Source organism: Crinia signifera, chromosome 3 (genome assembly GCF_055691185.1).
Source record: "Crinia signifera chromosome 3, ASM5569118v1, whole genome shotgun sequence".
In the NCBI taxonomy this organism is placed as follows: Eukaryota; Metazoa; Chordata; class Amphibia; order Anura; family Myobatrachidae; genus Crinia; species Crinia signifera.
The window spans coordinates 121,011,341-121,035,557 of record NC_139219.1 but is presented as its reverse complement, the minus strand read 5'-3'; the positions used below and the strand labels follow the sequence as shown (position 1 = coordinate 121,035,557).

At 43.2% G+C, this 24,217-nt stretch overlaps 1 protein-coding gene across 2 annotated transcripts in view; it reads right to left on the bottom strand.

Annotated features, from left to right (window-relative positions):
* COG2 (component of oligomeric golgi complex 2) overlaps positions 1-24,217 on the bottom strand; it is a 265,347-nt gene that overhangs the window by 93,591 nt on the left and 147,539 nt on the right. For both annotated transcript variants that reach the window (XM_083176425.1, XM_083176427.1), the window contains one exon: positions 16,244-16,370. In XM_083176425.1, the coding sequence (XP_083032551.1) occupies positions 16,244-16,370 (127 nt within the window). The remainder of the gene's footprint in view (positions 1-16,243; positions 16,371-24,217) is intronic.

The window sequence follows — 24,217 nt, the reverse complement described above, 5'->3', positions numbered from 1 at the left end:
TTGCCCTTTATTTACATTGTTTTAATTTTGTATTTATTGATACAATGCCACCATCCAGTGACCAGTGCCAGTAATAGACATAACATTTTTTTTTTGCTTGCAACTTCGATGTACTGTATTACAGTTTCCTTGCAGACTGCCCTATATATACACCATTAACCTACTACAGTATATTGCCTCCTTGGCAACCATGTATGGCAATGTGTCCATTCGTTCTGCAATGTGCTCAATCATAGCCTTTCAATGTTACATCATTACACCACCATCCGTCCCATCTTACCACTTTACGCTTACCCCAACCATTCTCTCTAAATATGGTCAGAAACAAGATATCTGATCAGAAAACAGACAAAGCTCATCCTAGGGATGACTTCTCTCAATTAGACATTATGCCTTTTCTTCAAACCCATTGCTTGTTAGCAGGGTCCCATTCTTAATACCTCAGAATCCTCCTCATACTGTCTAACTCAGTGTATACTAATTTACGACCTGACAAACATTTCTAATGAGATTCTGGGCAAGGATTTAAAAATGATAAAAGAAATAAAAGCTCACATCTCTGTCCCAATGCACTACTTCTCTCAAAAATTGGAGATCATGTGAAAGGCCGGGTAATTATATGGCATTGAAATTTTCTGCTTGATTAACTGTACTTCCTCATGGAACAAGCTTTTGTTGTTTTTTAATATACTGTATGGTTGGATATTAATCCTCCATGTTCTCCATGTTTTGTTTTTCACTTATTTTTATGCTTTCACATACTATAGTGTTCACAATACATATTTTATATAGATGAGAGGTCTGTGTACACTTAGTTACATAGTAGGTAAGGCTGAAAAAAGACTTGCGTCCATCTAGTTCAACCTGGTATAGATATCCATTGCTGATTTGGTAGGTTCTGGTATTTTACAGACAAATTATATTTCTTTTTTGTACCCATGGATGTTTTTCTCCAGTAAATGTTTGTCCAACTTTGCCTTGAACGCATTTAATGAGCCAGCCGTTACCACCTCTCTGGGAAGAGAGTTCCAGAGTTTGACTGTTCTGACCGTAAAGAAATTCTTTCTACTAGCTGAATGAAATCTTTTTTCTTCTAATCTATACTCATGCCCTCGCGTCCTAGATTCCTTTCTAGTAGAAAAGAGGGTGTGTGACAGTTCCTTATATTGGCCCTTGATATACTTGTACATGTTGAGCATGTCCCCCCTTAAACGTCTCTTTTCTAATGTAAATAGTCCCAAATTGCTTAATCTCTCCCTGTAGCTTAAATTCTCCATTTCCCTAATAAGCTTTGTTGCTCGCCTTTTGACTTTTTCTAATTCTATGAAGTCCTTTTTATAGTGTGGGGCCCAGAACTGTACTCTGTACTCTAGGTGAGGTCTCACCAATGCTTTATATAGTGGCATAATTACCTTTGAGTCCCTAGTTTCCATTCCCCTCTTAATACATGCCAGAATTTTGTTGGCCTTTTTTGTAGCTACATTACAATGGGCACTACATCCTAGTTTTCTGTCTATTTGGACTCCTAGATCCTTTTCAAGTATGGAATTACCCAGTTCCTCTCCGCTAAGGTTGTAACTTGCACACTGGTTGTGTCTCCCAAGGTGCATAACCTTACATTTATCTACATTGAACCTCATCTTCCATTTTTTTGCCCACTCATCTAGAATTGCAAGATCATTTTGAAGCATGGTGACATCTTCTGATGATTTGATGACTTTGCTAAGTTTTGTATCGTCCGCAAAGATGGATACATTGCTGAGTAACCCTATCCCAATATCGTTAATAAAAATGTTAAACAAAATGGGCCCCAAAACCGAACCCTGGGGCACTCCACTTAGTACCGGTATCATATCTGATACGGCACCATTCGCAACCACTCTTTGTTCTCTATTACATAGCCAATTCCCTACCCATCTGCAGATATTTTCACCCAATCCTAGGTTCTCCATTTTATTAATCAATCTCTTGTGTGGGACAGTATCAAATGCTTTAGCGAAATCTAGGAAAATCACATCTACAGCATTTCCATTATCGAGGTTTTTGCTAACCTCTTCATAGAACCCTAGTAGATTAGTTTGGCATGAACGATTTTTTACGAACCCATGTTGGTTAGCACTGAGTAGACGGTGATGATCTAAATATTTCTGGATACCATCCCTTAAAAATCCTTCAAATAGTTTACCCACAATTGATGTTAAACTAACGGGTCTGTAATTAGCGGGATCTTCCTTTTTTGAATATTGGCACTACCTCTGCTATTCTCCAATCTTTTGGTACTATACCTGACGATAGTGACTTGCTAAAGATATAATGTAGGGGGGTAGCTAGTTCATCCCTTAATTCCATTAATACCCTCGGATGAATCCCATCTGGCCCTGGTGATTTATTTGTTTTGAGTTTGCTTAGCCTCAGTATTATTTCCGTCAGTGTGAAATCCACAATGAGATCTGGCTTATTTGTCCTGTTTGTGGTAAATGTACGTTCCACAGTCTGCTCTCCCTTAGTAAATACTGATGAGAAGAACTCATTTAACAGTTTTGCTTTTCCCTTGTCCTCAGTAACACTTTTTCCACTAGTATCAGTTAGTGGGCCTATGTTTTCCTTAATTAAACGTTTCCTATTTATGTATTTAAAAAACTTCTTTGGGTTGGTTTTGCTTTCAGTGGCTATGCCCTCTTCATATAATATTTTAGCTGCTTTGATTACCCCTTTACAAGTTTTGTTTGATTCTTTGTATTTTGCGAACGCCTCCTCATTCAAGTTATTTTTATAGAATTTAAAGGCTCTGGTTTTATTGTTGATAGCTGACCTTACTTCTTTGTCCAACCATGGTGGCTTTTTTTGGTGGCATTCTAATAATTTCTCTATCAATGCCCAATGCCTCAATGTCCACAACAATGCTTTGCTCCCTCTGGGCTGATGGGGTGGATAGGATACAGAAAACCTACTCTCTATGCAATTGTCACTTCATTACAGGTTGAGTATCCCTTATCAAAAATGCTCGGGACCATAGGATACAGAAAACCTACTCTCTATGCAATTGTCACTTCATTACAGGTTGAGTATCCCTTTTCAAAAATGCTCGGGACCAGAAGAATTTTGGATAACGGATTATTCCGTATTTCGGAATATTTTTATATTTCAATGATGTATCTTGAGGTAGCTTACACATAAAATACACACAAATATATTTTATTTGTGCAAAAAACAAGGTTTCAAAACATGAAACAAAGTTTGTGTATAATCTCAGATACTGAATTTAAATGCCAAGCAATAATTTTATTGCCCATATTTAGTGCCAGTTACATATCATGTCCTCAGTAGTGCTGTTACAGATGTCCCCTGTAGTGCTTTTAGCAAAAAAAAAATTAAAAAATATTTCACTTTCTGGAATGTATGGTTTTCTGAATAATTTGGATAATGGATAGTTGGATAAGGGATACTCAACATGTACTGCTTTATTTAGCATTAGCCTAAAGGTGAAGTCTAAAGGCCCATATACACTATGCAATTTACCTGCAATTTGGGCCCTATTTCTGCAATTTCATGAGATCCTGACCTACCTGGGCGGCTCAAGAGGGGACTTCTCCAAGGAGAGAGGTTGCCGCAGTGTATGGGGGCCTTTAAGGTGTGGTCAAATTGTAGTCTTTGAGACTCCCTTTCATATATCATATATGTTATAGTCCATAACATTGTCAAACACTGCTACACACAGATTTGTCCACATACATCTTGGTTTTATTGTGAAATGTATGGCATAACTTGGCACACCTTGGACTCTGCAAAAGTCACGCTTTGTGATTTTTCTAAAAATTAGCTTCTCTAATCTATTACTTTATACAAATTCTACTGCTGCAAATTTTTTTTTAGAGTCCATCTACCTGCTACATTTGGAAAAACAGCTAAGCTGTTTTTTATATGTTGTGACAAATTGAGAAAAAAAGCCAAGATGTTTATACATGCCCTAACCATGACTCCTTGATGAAAGGTGTCACCTTCTCAATCTTAATTGGACTTTACATCCTGCACTCGATACCTCCAATCATTTCCCTTGCTCTTTTAAAACTAGATACCTTCAAGTTGGGTGGGTTTTTCATGTTTACCAGCTGCCCAACTCTTGGAGCATGACTTCTCTCACCTTCAATTTATTCATGTCTGGATTATCTATTCAATTATCTATTTGACACCTCCATGTTCCCACTGACCCTTCCATTGGACTAACTGGTAAAATCATGCCCCAGACTTGCAGAGACGGATTCTGCTACACTTCTCTCCAAGACATTGGACTTGGTGTCTTATTGAGTCTCTCCTCCACGATGATACTACAAATTGGAGAATGAATCAACTCTTTCTGACTACCTTGCCCATAATGAAACCCCTAATGTTACCGGTCTTAATCTTTGGGAGGCTCAAAAATTTGTTCCCTGGGGAAAATATATTCAATTAGACTTCTTTTAAAAAGCAGAAATCAGTATTATTCAAGAGGATTAGACTGCTTGAAGAGGTCTTATGGTCTGGTGATGTTTACCTTGAAATGTCAGAGGCACTTACACTTCCTTATCAATAATGTCAGAGAGTAGTTTAAGAGCAAATTCTATCAGAATCAGCATTATTGGCCAGGTATACTTGCGTATGCTAGGAATTTATTTTTGGTTTGCTGTGCAGCAGCCAGGTGGGTAACAAGTAAACAGCATACAGTATAAACAATATAAACAGGTGGGGGGAACATGTACAGTCATATAGAAAGTTATTCCGAGAGGACACCGTGTTAGATTATGTGCAAAGGGTTATGGCACGACTAGACAGTGAGGTATTCTTGAGTTCACGTGTCAAAAGGTGAATAACTTGAGGAAATAAACTTTTTAGGCTTCTGGTGGACCTGGTGGGAATACCCTGTAGCATCTGCCTGATGGCAGCAGGTTAAACAAGCCATGGCCAGGATGTAGTTGGTCCTTGACTATCTTCGTTGCCCGCTTCTTTGCTCTGGACAGGTACAGGTCCTGGACAGAGGGAAGGTCTGTTCCGATTATCTTCTCCGCAGTTCTGACTACCTTTTGGATTCTACATTTGTCTCTCTCGCAGTATTGAGGAGTACAGGCTCCACAATTGCGGAGTAGAAGAGGAGCAGAAGCTTCTGTGGGATGCTGAACTTCCTCAGTTGCCTAAGGAAGAATAGCCTCTGCTGCGCTTTTCCAACAATAGTATCAGTGTTGGGCCCCCATTTAAGGTCCTGGGAGATTGTGGTTCCTAAGAACTTGAAGGAGTCCACTAGTGTGTAGGCCATTGTCTATCCATGGGTGAACAATCCAGGGAATCTCCTTGCTCGAGCTTTACGCACATTAACATCCGATTTCATACACACTATCAAAAAGGACTCCAGTGCAAAACATAAACAAACCTATAAAATTGCTTTCCGCTTTAAAAAACATATTCCAGACAGACCGGGGCCACGGCAGAGCGGGAGTAAGTGGTGTGGTGATGAGCTCCCTGGACTTCCATCCGTGAAAACACTGTGGAGTGTGACCGGCAAGACTGCTATATCCCCAGGCACTGCTCACAACGAGACCTCCCTAAATAGAGCACAGCTGCAATTATATATGGGAGCCCTCTCTGGACACTAGCGCTAAGCGTCCAGGATAGAGGGAGAAGAATGTCCCACTTACGTTTGACCGAGCGGAAAAGTGAGGAGGAAGGAGGTTGAGACGCGGTGGTCCGGGCGGCACATCCTCCCCGCGGCAGAGCTTGCTGTGGGCTGGGCGAGTGGAGGGGAGAGACGGAAGGCGGCCGAGACGCGGCCGGAACACAAGGCTGAGTGACAGGCGGCGCAGCCTCCCTGCAGCAGACGCCGAGTAACGGAGCTTGGAGGTGACAGCGGGGAGAGCAGGGACTGCACCATAGTGCGGGCGTCTGGCAGCAGGATCGTGCTAGGCACGGCAGCAAGGAGCCCGGACAGACTGGAACAGGCGGCCCAAGTGAGGAGAAGGTGCCTGACAGGGGAAGGGAGTGCAGGGGTGGTGAGCACAGACGAGGAGGAGGTAAGAAAGAGCTGTTGGACATCTGGCACTGTATAAAATCAGGCACTGTATAAAAGCTGTATTCTGCAAAATCAAGCTCTTGGGCTCTGCTCCCTTCCCACTGGTAATAAAAAAAAAAAAAAATCATGGGACATACTGCCTCTGGATGAATACCTCTGCCTCTTGACAAACTTTCCTGTGGTATTAATGCCTTTATTATTGGCTGATCATTGACTGCTGAACAAGCCAAGTGTATAATCTAGGCAGCACTCTTTCCCTTCCTCCTGATGATAAACTGCAGTTGGGTGATCATTGACTGTCAAATAAGCCAAGTTTGCAATCTCCCTATTTCGCACTATTTCCCTTCCTCTTGCTGATAAATTGCAGTCTTGTGCAGTTGATAAACTGCAGTTCAGTGGAAGCTAAAATTGGCAATTATATAAACATTACTGCCTTCCCTCCTTTTCTCCCTGGAAAAAAAAAAATTATATATATATATATATATATATATATATATATATATATATATATATATATATATATATATATATATATATATATATATATATATCAAGAAGTGAGATGTGCGCCTCCTAGTGCAATATGTCAATATTCGTACTCTTCCCTCCACCACATAGAGGGAGACTGACAGCACCCCAATAATTCAAGGAGTACCGTTATTGGTGGTAATCCACCACTGTTTTTTTCACAAAATTCAGAAATAAGTATCCACCGTCCACCAGGAAAAATTCTTCGCTTAATACTGGGACCCTTTTCTCTAAAGTGTGTCTCCAGATGTCACCTGATGCTGCAGCAAACCCTGCCTGTCGTTTGCCTGTCAGCTTCAGACTCCTGTGGCTTCCATGCTGCCGCAATCATCATAGGCCACAACCATGTGCTGTACAAACACTGTTTCCCTCCTTCCTTGAACATGGGAGCAAGGAAGGAGGGAAACAGTGTTTGTACAGCACATGGTTGTGGCCTATGATGATTGCGGCAGCATGGAAGCCACAGGAGTCTGAAGCTGACAGGCAAACGACAGGCAGGGTTTGCTGCAGCATCAGGTGACATCTGGAGACACACTTTAGAGAAAAGGGTCCCAGTATTAAGCGAAGAATTTTTCCTGGTGGACGGTGGATACTTATTTCTGAATTTTGTGAAAAAAACAGTGGTGGATTACCACCAATAACGGTACTCCTTGAATTATTGGGGTGCTGTCAGTCTCCCTCTATGTGGTGGAGGGAAGAGTACGAATATTGACATATTGCACTAGGAGGCGCACATCTCACTTCTTGTTTTCTAGATTACTTTTGAAAAGGGTTTTTTCTAACAGAAACCCATTGGAGGAGTGCTGCCGCCCTGAAACGGAGGGAGAGTACATAAAAAGTACAGACAGAGTTGATTGTGGACTCAAGGACTCAGTGACATTTATTGAGGGTGGACTTAGTTTTGTTTGCGCTAGAATACCACTACTATCGTTATATATATATATATATATATCTCGCATAACCTATAGGCATTATCGTCCCCTGCACGGCAGGCTGAATAACTGACGGTGCAAATAAATATCTGCAAGGGCATAGGCACCCTCACCTCTTGTCGGAGGTAATAAAACAGCCAGGAAAGCCACAGCCTGCAAAACTGTCTTCCCCCTCTGTGGACAAACCCAGTAGGGAAATCCAAGACGTAGGCACCATGGCCTCTTTTTGTCGGTGGCCAATCAGCAAGCTACAGCCCGTAAAGTTATAGAAGTTATTAACTTACATTTTTTTTTTTGTGTGGAAAATCACTGCTGTGTAGGCGGCGAGCAAGGCCCAGGGGCCAAGAGGGCAACCTCGTGCCTCCGTCCCAAGGCAAGTACCCTCTCAATTACGATAGCCAGGACTGTCCTCACTGGTATAAAGGCGGTCAAATTTTGAGACGGGAACAATGGGGAAAACAGGAAATGCCACCGCAGCAGCTGCTCGGTTGGAACGATATGCAAGATCCCAAACCGGGGGAAGCTCCCATACCCCAAGCCACCACCCCTGTGACCACTCCAGTTAAGAGCAACAATCCCCAAATGCCGCCAGAAATAACCTTACTGCAAGTTATGGAGGCTATTAAAGGTAGTGAACAGCGATTGTCAGAAAAAATCACAGACATACAAGCTGACATTTCTCTTATGAGGCAAGACATTCGGGAAACAAAAGGAAGAATCAGCGAGGCAGAAGGCCGCATATATAAAATAGAGGATGGAAACATACTTTTGGCCTCTAAAGTTGACATTCTGACAGAACAAATGCGAGATATGAAGTACAAGATAACTGACATGGAGGGAAGGCTTAGAAGAAACAACATAAGACTGATTGGCCTCCCGGAACGCGAGGAAGGGCCGGAGCCCATCAAATTTATGGAACAATGGTGCCTGGAAAAATTCGGAGGAGAAGGACTGTCTAAATCAGGGGTGTCAAACACAAGGCCCGCGGGCCAAATCCGGCCCGCCAGACCTCTTCATGTGGCCCACGCAGCCGCCGCCAGCCTTCACCTTTTATTCTCGATTTTTTTTTAAACAAGAAAGCCGCCTCTTCAGCGCATGCGCGGCAGCCTACAAGCCAGAGAACGTCTGCCCTCTAGCGCAGTGCCGCCGGTCGTCAACCCCTCCTCCGCTCCCACCTGCTGTATAGGAGCCAGAGAGAGGAAACAGCAGGTCCGTCGTGGTGAATGGTGCTGCTGCTGTGCGCTCCAGGTCACTTACTGCTGAGTGTGCACTGCACAGTGACCGGGAGCATGCTGCCCCCCACTCCTGGATAGATAGTGCGAGGAGCGCTACTCACAGGAGGGAGGGGGGGAAATGCGCCTGTGTGAGAGCGCAGCTGTGTCCTTGGTGGTGGAGCAGCTCAGACTGGAGTGGACGCATCAGAGCGGGTAAGTGTCAAACTCTCTGCCTATGTGGGTGTGTGTGCACTGGGACATTGCAGCCCATCATTAATTGCTGTGTCCCATGATAATAAGCAGGACATATGCCCTAAGACTGAGTGCTGCCCCCCTGTGCAGGCAGCGTGTGCCCTAATGCACTGCAGTTCACAGCAATAGCAGGAGGGAAATGCTACTGCTGACTCAGTGCTGAGTATACAATAATTGAATGCATTGACAATTTATGATAATAAAGAGTGGACACATAGTCCTACAGATACAACCGGCCCTTTGAGGGTGACCAAACTGCTGATGCGGCCCCCAATGAATTTGAGTTTGACACCCCTGGTCTAAATCATTTGCCATCGAGAGGGCCCATAGGGTCCCACCCAAACCACCACCTCCAGGAGCCCCCCCCTCTTACAATGCTTATAAAGCTATTGAATTACCAGGATCGAGATGCAATACTCCGGCATGCCCGGATAAAAGGCCTAGTGGAACACAAGGGAACAAGGATCTCACTATTTCCGGACTTTGCCATCGAAATCCAAAAAGAAAGAGCCAAATTCATGGAAGTCAAAAGGAAGCTGCGGGATAAAGGAGTGAAATACTCCATGTTATACCCAGCAAAATTAAAAGTCATCTCAGAGGGGCAAACACACTTTTTTCAGACACCTAACGAGGCAGCAAGATGGGTGGATAAGTGGGTTCCGGGGACAAACCAGCTTGCCGATAATGTAGGATAAAAGTTAAGAAAAGAGCCAGGGAGCTCACCGCACTTTGGTGGCCTTAGAGAGTAAAAGCCCTAGGGTAGAGCAGGGGGGGAGGGGAATGGAAATAGGTATACCGCAGGGGAATGGGTATACAGGGAGGGGGGAGGGGGGGGGGGGAGTGGGAGTCCTGTATGTCAATGTCCAGATCTCTCAGGAAAGCAAAATGGGTCCAAGGAGGGTGCAAGAGTGGGAATCATGCTCAATATTGACTTTTATGAACTCAAAAATGCATTGGAGTATAGAATCAAGCTAATATACCATTACCGGCCAGCCATAGCAGCGAAACAGCAGGGATGGTGAAAGTTCTGTTTTGGAATATTAGGGGCATCAACAGTAAAATCAAGAGAGCACTGGGAATGAGCCAAATTAAAAAATATAATGCGGACATCATGTGTCTGGCCGAAACCCATCTAGTAGGAAGTAAATTAAGATCACTTAAGAAGGCATGGGTGGGCCAGATATATCATGCCCCTTTCTCTGCCAGTTCTAGAGGAGTCTCGGTATTGGTAAAGAAATCCTTGCTGTTGACCTGCAATAGGGTGAAAATTAATGCATAGGGCCGGTTCATATTTCTGGAATGTACCGTACAGTCAACACGAATGTTTCTGTTAGCAATATATATACCTCCACCTTTTTCTTTTGATGCATTAAAGGAAGCAGTAGAATTTGTGTCTCTCTCTCCAGGCCTTACCGTCATATGTACTGGAGACTTTAATAACGTCCTAGATATCCATTTGGACAGATGGAGCAGTACCCAGATAGGAGTAAAGCGGGGGAATAAAGGGTTTGACAAATTTATAAAAGAGCTAGGATGGGTAGATGCCTGGAGAGAGAGAAATCCAAAGGTAAAACAATTCTCATGTTTCTCAGAATCCTACCAATCCTTTTCAAGGATTGATTTAATGCTGTTATTGAGCAGATTGCTGCACAGAATTAGGGGGGTGGATTATAAAGCAAGAGGAATATCAGACCATTCTCTAGTAATATTGGAACTTTCTGAAGCAGAATACGGGGGTAACCAGTTTTGGAAATTTGATTCTAGATGGCTGGATAGAATGAGTGAGTGTAAACTTGACGAACGGTGGGCAGAGTTTTGGGAACTCAATAAAGGCTCCGCATCAAGTAGCATGATATGGGACACTTTTAAGGCATACATGAGGGGTATTCTTAAAAAAGGGGTAGGAGATATAAAGAAAAAAAACAAAAGTAAAATAACGGAGCTGGCAAAAGATTGCGTAAGATTAGAAACAGCTTATCTGGAGGATGATTCAGAGGAGAAAAAAAGGGAATGGCTGGAGGCACGTAAAAATTGGTTAGATCTTTTGGATGTGGAAAACGCTAGAATCCTCCAGTACAACTCTTATACAAGATATACCAGTTCAGATAGATCAGGAAGGTTCCTGGCATATATCGCACAATCAGACAGTCCAGCGAACACCATTACAAAAATAACTGATATATCTGGGGAAATAGTATATGCAAATCCAGAGATTGAAAGGGTATTCAGAGAATATTTTGGGGAAATATACCAGTCTAGGCTTCAGAGTAACCAGGAAGAAATAGGGGAATTTTTAAATAATATAGAATTACCAGGCCTTCCAGCGACATGCAGGGAAGAGATGGAAGCGCCACTAAATCTACAAGAAATAAAATACGCCATCAACCTGATTCCAAATGGTAAATCCCCAGGCCTGGATGGCATACCAGGGGAAATATATAAAAAATATGTAGAGGTAATAGCCCCCATGTTACTGGATACTCTGAATTCTAGCTTTGAAGAGAATGCCCTCCCTAGGTCTATGTTGGAAACCAAGATCATAGTACTGTTGAAAGCAGATAAAAATCCCCTGTTATTGGATTCTTATAGGCCTATTTCATTGATAGCTGCTGAAGCCAAAATAATGGCTAAAATATTAGCCATTCGACTTAATAAGCATTTAGGCCCAATCATACATGAAGATCAGACCGGCTTTATGCCGGGGAAAGATACCTCAACGAACCTAAAAAAGTTGTATATACATCTGCAGATCCCCAGAGAAGACGATCCATGCCCGGTCGTGGTGTCACTCGACGCGGTTAAAGCGTTTGACGCTGTCGAGTGGCACTTCCTCTGGGAGGTAATGAGGAAAGTCGGGATAGGCCCTAATTTCTTAAGGTGGGTAAAAATGCTGTATGCCGCCCCAGAAGCTAGAATGGCAATAAATGGTCGCATCTCTCAGCCATTTCCCGTTAATAGAGGGATAAGACAAGGGTGTCCCCTATCCTCCAGCCTGTTCGCTCTAGCTATAGAGCCCCTGGCATGTATGCTGCGAACCTCTTTAGGGATAGAAGGATTTAGGAGGGGCAGATACATGGATAGAGTGGCCTTATACGCGGACGACCTTTTGATATTCTTGACAGATGGAACCAAATATGTCCCGCAAATACTGAGGTCAATTGATGAATTCGGGGATTACTCTGGATTCCGGGTCAATTGGGGGAAATCTAGCATACTCCCGGTTGGGTCGGGATCTGGGGTAAGAACTCAAATAGTATCCCCTTTAAAAGTAGTGGGTACAATTAAGTACTTGGGTATCTGGATTTCACCGGACCCAAGCGATTTCAGAAAACTTAATCTAGATCCATTGGCATTGCACCTGGGACGTAAGATAAAACAATGGAGTAGGCTCCCTTTAACAACTATCGGTAGAGTGAATTTATTAAAGATGGTAATACTCCCAAAGTTTCTCTATACCCTTCAACAGTCCCCTTGCTACATATACAACAGTTTTTTTCAGAAAAAGTAATAGTATGCCTACTTCCTTTATCTGGAACAACTCCCGCCCTAAAATTCGTCTCCAAACTTTGATGAGGAATAGGGGAGACGGGGGAATGTCCTTACCCGATCTCAGATTATACTATATCTCTAGCCAAATAAGAACAATATCAGACTGGTTGGAAGAAAATGACACAGGGGATGGGATAAAGTAGCTGGTAAAGCATAGCGAAATAGGAAATACCCCAATACAAAGACTAGTGAAAGGGTATGTAGTTAAAAGGGACCCCCCAATGGTGGGTCAGGCCATTAAAATATGGGGGGGAAGTCAATAAGTTACATAACTTCCAGAGTATGGATGTGGAATATCCCCTAAATAATGCAAGGGGTTTGAAAGAACTTAAACATCTCCAAGTATCTAGGGTGTGGGGAGTGTACGAAATTACAACCATAAATCAGCTATATGTAAACAAGGTTATTAAATCCTTTTGCCAACTGCAGGAGGAATTCCAGGTACCCTCCTCCCACCTTTTTAGATATCTTCAATTAAAAAATGCATTGCATTCACAATTTAAAGGTGACATCCTGGAATTTGAAGTGTCTCCAGTAAAGTCAATATTAACAGGGGCCGGGAAAACTAATAAGATCTCTAAAATATATAATCGCCTGCTCCAAATAAAAAATGTTGACGGTCTACTTAATTTGAAGGGTAAATGGGTAGAGGATGTAGGGGATATTGATTTGGAGGAATGGACCTCGGCTCTGGCTATAATACCTAAAATAACGAACTCCATAAAAGTACAACACACACAATTGTACATCTTACACAGGTCTAATATGACCACAGGGAGGATGGTTAAATTTAAAGCAATAGCATTGGATAGATGCCCCAAATGTAATATAGTACCAGGAACATTCTTTCACTAGCTATGGGATTGTTGGGTAATACAGGAATTTTGGACCAAGGTCAAAAGGGCCTTGGCAGAGATTGGTATAAAGGAACACGTCCTAACGCCCAGGTGCTGTCTACTGAATATAATCAGAGAGAGAGGAATTGATAGAGATGAAAAAATCTTAATTGCAAACCTGTGTTCTCTGGCTAAAGTGATGATAGCGAGAGAATGGATGGCAAAAAAAGGGCCGGAACCCGAGGGCTGGAAGTCACTAGTAAATTACACAGTGGCGCACGAAAAGAACGTTCACATAAATAGAAACACGCTAGGAAAATTTAACAAGATTTGGAGTAAGTGGGTGGAAAAACACATAGACACAGAGCGAGTACAAATATAATTAAAATATATGAGATACACTTCACAAGTTAAAAAATCTGGAGGTAAGGAACCTCATAATCAACGAAGATAGGCACAAGAGAAGTGAGGAATAAGAATGAGAACAGGACACTTGACTAGCACGAAATAAGGAATAAAGTTTATAATTCACACTTTAAAAAAAAAAATATATATATATATATATATATATATTATCAGTAATTAATAATAATAAATAAATAAATATTTCCGTGGGAAGTGATCTCCAGCCAGCCCAAGGACTCGGCTAAAAGAAGGCCCTAGAAGGAACCCCTCTCTGGACAACGATTATAGAGTGGATAGTATATGAATATAAGATGAGTAAAAGAAAGGTAGGATAAGGACAAGGTTAGTATGAGCAGATTAAATAATTATTAGAATAGGCACCGGACAAGGGTAATAAGAAATAAGGGAGCAGGACAGTAATGTTATGTGTTGTATGTTAAGGTGGATACAAAGGGGTAGATAAGAAAGCTTAAGATGTGGAAATCCCGACTGTTATATATCCCGAATGTTAAGCAACTGTAACACCATTGTATATGTTTTATGTGGATGTTTTAATTGTAATTTTTGTACCGAAAACAATAAAAAATAAATAAAAAAAAACATATTCTACCTGGTGGGATCTTTACCTAGGCCTCTTTCTGATCCTTTTTTCCTAAGTAGTAGTAGACTTTCTTTCCTCAGTGCTCTTCCCAACACTTTCTGCTTCAGATAAAGACTCCCTAGAACTTCCCTTTATTTTATAAGAGGTAGAACTGGCCTTCTCATGCAAGATGTTTGGCTCAGATGGTCTTAATATAGCTTACAATATAAAACAAATAGCAGGACTAACACTTTGGTATTCAGGTTGTGGGGTGGAACACAAAACTAGAATTCTTTGCTTATTATTTATTAGCCACCATATATTACCCAGTCATCTCCCTGCGAGTGCTGGAGAAATCATTCTATGGTTACCGACCATTGAATGATTTCTCCCCCGCACCCAAGGCTGCGAATGGATGTTTATGCAAAACATCCATTCGCAGCCGTGCGGGAGTTCACGGTGTGCGGGCGGCCGTGCAGCCTTTCGAGTCAACCAGAATAACCTCCCATATCTCCAGAAGGATATAAATACATTGGACTGTACAAAGAAGGGCAACTAAAATGGTGCATGGCCTACATCAGAAAACTTACCCAGAAAGACTAAAATATCTTAATATGTATAGTTTAGAGCAGAGAAGGGAAAGGGGGGACATGATAGAAACTTAAAAATATATCAAGGGTTTTAACAAGGTAAAGTAGTTAGACATTCTTTACAGGAAGAGGAGCAGCAGAACACGACGACATGCACTGAAACTAGCGGCGGAAATTTGAGGAAAAATTACTTCACAGAAAGGCAAGTGGATAAGTGGAATAGCCTCCCATCAGAGATGGTAGAATCAAATACAGTAGAGCAATTTAAACATGCTTGGGATAGGCATATTGATATCTTTACAAAGAAAGAAGGCTCAAATACGGTTTGAGGAAATATGCAGACTAGATGGGCCAAGTGGTTCTTATTTGCTGTAAAATTCTATGTTTCTATGTTTATGTTTTTATTATCACACCCAAAACAAATGGGGGATCTTCAACTACTGGATGTTAAAACATATAATGCCATATATTTTTAACTGAACACTTGAATGGGACATAAAACAGTGGGGCAGCACTAGACAGCTAACTAAATGAAACAACCTGAAATTTTCCACAAATCTCTCCACCGCATCCAACAATATCTCCCTTTGGAAGGTCCAGAGTTGCCTTTAATTTCCTGGGTTTCAACAAGGTATCCCCTTCTTAAAAAAAAAAAAATTACAAAAAAATACTGCTCTAGATATTGAAAAGGACTTCCATTTCCTCCAGGATATGTATAACAGTCTCTATCCCCAAATTAAGTATCAATCCTTATACAGAATAACTTTTGAAAGGAAGAAATACCATAGTCTTCGTTATATGCTTCCAGCAAACCTAGGTTCTCAGTAAAGATAGCAATATATGGTAAATATCTCTAAGGAAAGCCAACATTATTCTCGATCTCCCCATTAAAAGTGTCTCACCGTCTTTTGTGCACGGAAGACTATTTACAACAGTCAGGTGCCAAAAGTCTGCATTAAATAAATAACTCACCCAGCTGAGATCCAGCATGCAGTGCTCAGGACTCCATCCACAGAGATAGGGGAGGGAGGACATGGTTTTCCAATTTAAACAGAGATGGTTAACCACAGCGGAATACCGGTGAACTTGGGCAACAAACCACAAATAGGTCACATTCCTAAGAACAGCGAATAAATATGCTGCAGATCTTTACTAGTCTCTCGCCCCATTAGGATTTGACGGTTTCTTAAGAGCAAAAGCATCTTATATGTGGATTGTATTATCTATTTTTTATAAATATTTATACACCATCAGAGGATAAAACAGAATCCTAAAGACCAATAAAACAAATGTTATAAATGCTTTAAGCTAATGCTGTACCTGATGAAATATGTCTGGATTCCCTGGGTTGAAGAGTGATGGCAGTTTTTCTTCTAACCCAAGTGCTATTTCCGGCCAGACTGAGTTCACTAAGAAGTCATACCCAGGAACCATATCCGCCTTCTCACTAAAAAATAAACAATTACATTTTCATCTGTCAATTTTCATGCCTATGAGGTACATGGTATTTGATGTTGCTCTAGGGCAGGGATGAGGAATCTTTGGCCCCCCAGCAGTTGTTGAACTACTGTATGCATCACAGCATGCCCTGTAACTGTTTTAGGATTGCCAAATAGCAAAAATGTAGCAGGGTGTGCTGAGATGTGTAATACTACAGCCTAATGGCCAAAGGTTCCTCAACCCTGCTCTAGAGTGGTTGTTCCCAACCCTGTTCCTCAAGTAACCCCAACAGTGGACATTCTGCAGGTCTCCACTCAGAATCATAAGTGAACTAATTATCTCAACCTTTGTATCTTTTAAAATGTGTCTGAATAATGAGTGTTCCTGCCAGGTGAAATGGAAAACAAGAACTGTTGGGGGTACTTAATAACCAGGGTTGGGAACAATCCTCAGATTGTTTTGAGGAGAGGAGGGAGGTGTTAGGATGTGAACCTGATTTAATATAGAGATACAAGAAAAAACAAAACGAAAGGTCGAGTAGTCACCTGAAGGCGTAATATAGATAATGGTCCCATATGATAATTGGTTGTGGATGTTTGTAAAACAATATTCCTTTATACAAATTGATTAATGTCCGAAAAAGAAAAAATTAAAATATATATATTTTTTTATATATGTATGTATATTTATAGTTATTATTTGAAGATACAATTTATCTTTAAAATAATTTCTTATTTCTATTATTATTAAGTTGTTAGTATATGTGTATTTTTCTGATTTTTAAATGAACTAGGAATATGACTGGGTTATGACATATCACTCTACACACACATATATATATATATATATAGATACATACATATAGAATGGAATCAACTTGCGCACACTAGGAATATTTTGCGGATTGCAGCATCAAGCAGGGATGGGGGGGAGGGGGGGTGATTGAGGACTTTGCACACATTACAATAAGACATTACATGCAGGGAGAACATGCCTGCCGAGTTGCACAGCGCCTAGGCAACCATTAGCGGCCCGACTGGTCGCTGCAGCAGCCGGAAGGTGACAATATAAGCGGGGACAGTACAGTTTATCACACAGGGAACACATACCCACTGAGCAGCACAGCGCCTAGGCAGCCATCAGCGGCGCCACTGAACATTGCAGCAGCCAGGTAGGTAACCATATAAGCAGGGACAGTACAGTTATCACACAAGGAACACGTACCCACCAAGCTGCACAGCGCCTAGGCAGCCATCAGCGGCGCCAATGGTCGCTGCAACATCCAGGCAGATAACATTAAAGTAAAGACACAGGGTTACATAGCTGAGTGCACAGTACTTGGCAGCCATTTGCGGCGCCATCTTGGAGGCCTCAACAGGCCATCTTCCTGTAGGAGAACCAGCGTGGGCGGTGGTGGTGGTGGTAGGGGGGCAGAGAGTCACTGAGGCCTGGGGAGATCCAGACAGATGTGCAGCACTCCAGCCGAATTTTTAAGATTTTAATAACAGTAAACTACAAAGCACCCTTCCAAAACGATAAGGTATTATCATCAGGCTTAGCGTATTGAAACTGTGCCTTGCGGTTTACGGTTATTAAAATCGACAACAATCGGCTGGAGTGCTGCATGTCTGTCTGGATATATCTGCCTTTGTGCTGTGCGGGCACCCGCTGTAAGGAACCAACTTCTCTGTGGCTGTGCTGGATCACTATCTATGTATCTATCTATCTAACGATCTATCTATATATTTGTGGTTGTAGAATCGGCACTCCTCCTTTGATTAAAGTATTGCCCCGTGTGCCTTCATGTAGATTGCATAGTCCTTGGAAAAATATGCGGCACTCCACGGGTCTTTGTAAAACAATTTGCAGGTATTTATTATCAAGCATACGGCAAGAAGTAACAATTACAGCATAGCACAGCGGCCAACGTTTCAATGCCTGCCTGGCATTTTCCTCAAGGCCTGCCTGCTGTTTTAAAGCTGCATAATTCAGCAAATGTACAATGCGGTTTAAACAGAGAAACCTTATAACTCCCTATTTAAGTGCTTACCTCTCCCCTCAGTGACGCCCGGCGGCCGGATGCAGGGCGGTGCTCGTATCCAGCGTCCCCGGCCGCCGTGCGTCTCCTATGTGAGACAAGTATACAATGTTATTGAACGGAACAACCGATATTAGTGTGCAATTGGCAACATTACATTTCTTAGAGTACTGGCAATAACAGATATTAGCAACACAGACATCTGATGTGCTGTGAGCGGGGAAGTGACGGCACACTTCTCACAAGGGAATATTCAAAATGTATGCAATGTCCCCTATACTGGTACACCTGCTACAATCGCTAGCATGTTAGAATAACAGGGATGGACATTTTGCCCTGTAGTGGGCATTAGTCCCTGAGAAATATCCACAATGTCACTCAATTACAGGAAATGATGGTTTAAAGAAAAATGTTAAAATTGAGTCTTTCATTCAACCCCTTCGGGGAGACAGTTCGTAATCTATGGATCCACTTTGATTCAAGTCGCAACAATGCAGCATTGCGATCACCGCCCCTTTTGAATATTGGGACATGGTCAATAAGAATGAATTTAAGGTCACTGGTCATGGTATGTTTAGACTCCAAAAAGTGCCTGGCAACAGGTTGGTCTGCTTTTTTGGAGCTTAGTGCCTGTGTCATGGCGGATCTGTGTAGCGCCATTCTTTGTCTGATGTCCCTTATTGTTTTGCCAACATAACACAGATTACACGGACACGATATCATATAAACAACATGTGTTGTAGTACAAGTCATAACGTGGCGAATGGGTATTTTGTATCCAAGATGTGTATGCGAGAAGTTTTGACCTACTATGATGTTTTTACATGTTGTACATTTTTTTTTTTTTTAAATTGAGTAATTTTTATTGACAAAAAATAAAACAGTGCACATCTGTACATTCGGCATATGGAGAAACGTACAAATGTGAAAAACAATGAAAAGACATAGATATCCATTAGCAATAAACAAGCGTAAGCCTTTCAGTGGTGTCCGTGTTAAAGTTTGTTCTTGTTCAAACGTATCACCTACTCGAGTGAAAATAAAAAAACGAAGGAAAACAGAAGAAAGAGAAACAATTACAGTAAGATGCAATGTAAAAGAAGGGCACAGCACACTTAAGAGGTTATTATTCCCACTAAATAGGTGGGGCAGGAAGTGGTTTTGTTTAGACCATGCTGGGGAGAGGATAATTGAGCAATGAGGATGCTTAGAGTGGGCATTAATGCATAGACAAGTTCTGATGGGGATCAGTGGACAGGGCAAATCTAGAGGAGGTCCATCTACTCCACTTAGCTATATAAGGGGTGAGTGAGCCCCTTGATCTGTAGGTGAATCTCTTGTTGCCCGTGACCTCATTGACAAGGGCCCTCCAGCTGTATATGCTCGGGTGTGAGATATCAAACCATCTCCTAGCAACCAGGACCTTCGCTAGGGCGGTCAGGCAGAGAACATACTTGTATATTGGGGGCGAGCTGGACTCCTCAAGGCCAAGAGCAAATATACAGTATCAGGGGTCCATGGGGGGGGGGGGGGGAGGGATGGTTCAGTAGTAATTATGTCAGCCCAGACCACCTCCCAGAAGGCCAGCACCGGTGGGCATGACCACAGCATGTGCCAGAAGTCCGCGCCGGGCGAGGCACACCTGGGGCAGGCGTCATCAGGTCTAAGACCTGCTCTGAACATGGATACTGGAGAGCGATAGGCCCTGTGCAGCACATAAAATGAAATTTGCTGGTATTTCAGGCAGGGGGTGGCATGTCTGACCGAGTAAAGGATCTCGGCCCACTGCTCTCCATCCAATGGCCCGATACTGAGCTCCCATTTGGACTTAAGGGGGTCGAGGCTATTGGTGTCTATCCGACAAACAATACATTTATATGTGGTGGAAACTTGTTTTGTACAGTAGTAGCCAGATTTTGAAGTAGGGTCCTGATTGGGGAGTCAGAGGTAGAAGGGGGGAGGGGAGTCTTTAAACTGAGTTTGGGCTGCATGTCTAAGCTGTAAGTAGCGATAAAAGGATCTGTTGGTTATTTGAAATTCCCCAGAGAGTTGCTGAAATGTTTTTAACGTTCTCCCAAGGAATAGTTGGGAGACGGATATAAGGCCCGCCTTTAACCAGAAACCGTCAGAGGAGAGCTGCTCAAACTCAGGGTACGCCCTGTTGTACCATAGGTGAGTCTCCTCATCTACCTCACCCCAACTGCAAATCTTATGAGCCTGCCACCATACTAGTAGTGCCTGTCTAAAGAGGGGGGAGAGGGTGGGCGTGAAAGGGGAGGAAAGAAGAAACTGAAGGGGGGGGGGGACCCCACACACTCGGCATGGGAACTCTCAAAAGTAGGAACAGCTCTACCCAATATCCAGTCCGACAGGTGCATCAACTGGGCCGCAAGATAGTAAACTCGGAAGTCTGGGAGTCCCAGACCGCCATCCACTCTAGGTTTAGTAAGTGTCTTAAGTGCAATCCTAGGTGGTCTATTCGCCCATATGAAGGAGGAGAGGAGGGTATTAATGGCCATGAATACACGTTTAGGTATGTAGATCGGGGAGTGCTGGAGCAGGTTTAGGTACTTGGGGAGTATGGAAATTTTGATGAGGTTAATTCGGCCCATAACAATTAGGGGGAGTTTCTTCCATTGGTGTATTTAGTGACTGCATCAATGTTAAGGGGTACGAATTCAGATATTTTAGAGGTGATCCAGACTCCCAAATATTTAAATTTAAGGACCCACTGGAGCGGGGAAGTGGACGGCAACCTGTCTGGAATCCTACCTGAGAGGGGGAAGAATACTAGATTTCCCCCAATTAATGAGCAAACCCGAAAATGTCCCAAAGGATTCCACTATCTGTAACATCCCCTCCAGGGAAGCCTCAGCATTGTTAAGAAATAAAAGAGCGTCGTCGGCATACAGGGCAACAACATCCTCCCGTCCACCCAAAGGGATACCTCGGATGACTGGGGAGTCACGGAGCATGATGGCCAGGGGTTCAATGGCAAGGGCAAAAAGGGCAGGTGACAGTGGGCAGCCCTGTCTAGTGCCCCTACCGAGTGGAAACGTTGAGGTCACAAACCCATTGACCGAAATGCGGGCCACAGGAGAAGAGTATAACAGGCAGACCCAGTCAATGAAGTTGGGACCAAAGGCAAAGCGTTTGGGGATCACAACAATAGTAGTCTCCGCCATGGACGGTGGAAGAGCACCCCCCCCTTTTCTTTTTAAAGCAGTGTATAGCTGGAGAAGATAGGGCACAAAATAGTCTTTATACTTTTTGTACACCTCTATCGGTATACCATCACTACCAGGGGCTTTTATATTGGGGAAAGAGGCAATTGCAGACTATCTCAGAGGATGTTATATCTGCTTCCAAAAGGGCAACAGAATGTTGAGACAGGGGAGGTATGTTGACCCTCGAGAGGTATTGTTCTAATTGGTAAGAGGTATATGTCGCCCGGGACGAGCACAGCGATGAATAAAAGGATAGGAAGACTTGAGCAATCTCCAGCGTGGTGAAGTGCTCCACACCCTGCGGGTCGCAAATCTTTTGAATGGAGCTGGAAGATCTCTCGTCCCGGGCGAGATACACCATATAGCTGCCCCCCCACATCTGATTGAGAGTATCTAGCGTGCGCTGAGAAAAGGAGTTTACATTTGGACTTATCTAACAAATGGTCGGTCCAGAGTTTACAGGCCACATCCCACGCCAGTTTGTCCCCAGGGAGGCCAGAGCTCAAGTATGCGCTCTCGCACCGTGAACAAGCGCCCTCCAGAACCACCTCCTCCTCCCTACCAGCCCTCTTAATTTTGGCAATTCTCTTTAGAAGGGAACCACGGATAACAGTCTTAAATGTCTTGTGTTTAGTAACCGGGCTAGGACACGAAGCATTGTCCACGTGGAAATCAGACCACTCCCCAAGGAGCGCACCACTGTCTGTCAGTAAAGTGAGCCAGAAGGGAATGAGCTTCCAGGCACTGGCACCCCTAGCGGGCGTCAGATCTAGCGTGATAGCCAGGGAGGAATGGTCCGATATCCCTCTCTGGAGATATTCCACTGACAGAGTTTTGGGCAACATGTCTGGGGAGACCAGTGCAAGGTCTATTCTAGAGAAAGATTGGTGGCCTGCCGAGAAACAGGAGAACTGCCTCTGACACGGGTGTCTATGTCTCCAGGCATCAACCAAGTTTGTTTATTAATTTAGAAAATGGAGTGGGGGAGGGAGAAGGGGAACAACCAACACCCGATCGCCTGCCCAGAGACCTATCCAAAATGTTATTAAAGTCCCCAATGCAAACAACAGGGGCGGACGGGAAGGAGGCAAGAAACATCACAGCCTTCTTAAGGACGTCGTTATTGTAGGGGGGAGGTATGTATATAGCAAGTATATTAATAGTAGTGTGATTAACTGTAGCTCTAAGGAAAACATATCGTCCGTACTGGTCAATTTGGTGATGGGTGAGGTGGATATTAATGTTTTTTTTTTATCAATATTGTTACCCCTCGGGCATTATTGGAGAAAATGGAGTGGAACATGTGTCCCACCCAAGGCTTTTTGAGCGACATTGTCTTGGTGCCCATCAGATGAGTCTCTGAGAGACAAGCTACATCTGCTCCGTGTTTTTTTATTTCGGAGAGGACGAGGGAGCGTTTAACCCGGTCGTTTAGACCCCTAACATTCCAGCTGAGTATGCGGAGCCCCGCTACACTAATTGGAGGAGACATAACATAGGGAAGGCACAGGGGAGAAGGAGGGAGAGGCAATCGCCACTGCGGCAGCAGAGCAGAGGGTAGGCTCCAAGAGGGCAGAATAGCATGGAGAGAGACTGAGGTATACGTTTAAAGGAGACCCTGTCTGACCTAGCATCACCCAAGCAGCAGTTGGTAAGTGAAGAACTACAATTGCACCCACTAATCCTGCGGTTACAGTAATTACAGATATAAAGTACAGTACCCATTTGAACAACGTTGCAATTGAAAATAAAGAACATAATAAAATCATCAAAGAAAAAAAAAAGAAAGAAAAAACCCCAACTCCCAACCGGCATACCTACCAAACATTAGATATACTTGGATCCCAGTTAACAGCTAAAACTAAAATTACCCAACCAGTAGATTAACTGTATAAACCAAGGGGTATAGAGACCAGTGGTCACCTATAGAAGAAACTATTTCCTTGCATCGAGCTACTTTAGAGTATAGAATTCCTGAACTATGCAAAAACGTATATTAAGGGAAGGATAATGATATCTGGAGAATAAACCAAAAAGTAGTAATAACAAATCAAAGCAGGAGAGTCAAATGCCCCACTTATAGTAGGGTAGAACCATTATACTCATGGAGGGGATAGCAGTTCGGTCACCGTGGTCTGCGATCCAGCCACTGCTCAGCCTCTTGCGGGGAATTGAAGAAGTGTGTGTTGCCATCCGCCACCACCCGAAGGCGTGCAGGGAAGAGCATAGAATATTGGACTTGACAGTCACGTAGCTTCCGCTTAACCTGCAGAAACTGGGCCCTGGTCTTCTGAATGTCTGCTGTGAAATCTGGGTACGCTGCCACCACCAGGTTGTCGATTTTAAGCGGACCTCGTTCATGAGCCAGACGAAGAACTGAATCTCTGTCCTTGTAATGTAAGAAGAGGGCGATGAAGGTGCGCGGGGGAGTGCCCGGTAGCGGGGTCACGGTGGGCAAACGGTGGCTGAAGTATCCAGGGGAAAACAACTCCAGGAGCTATCTCTCAAGGAATCTCTCGGGGGAGGAGCCCTCCGCCCTCTCTGGCAGGCCAACAAATCGCATTGTTACGGGCAGCCGCCCCTCCATAT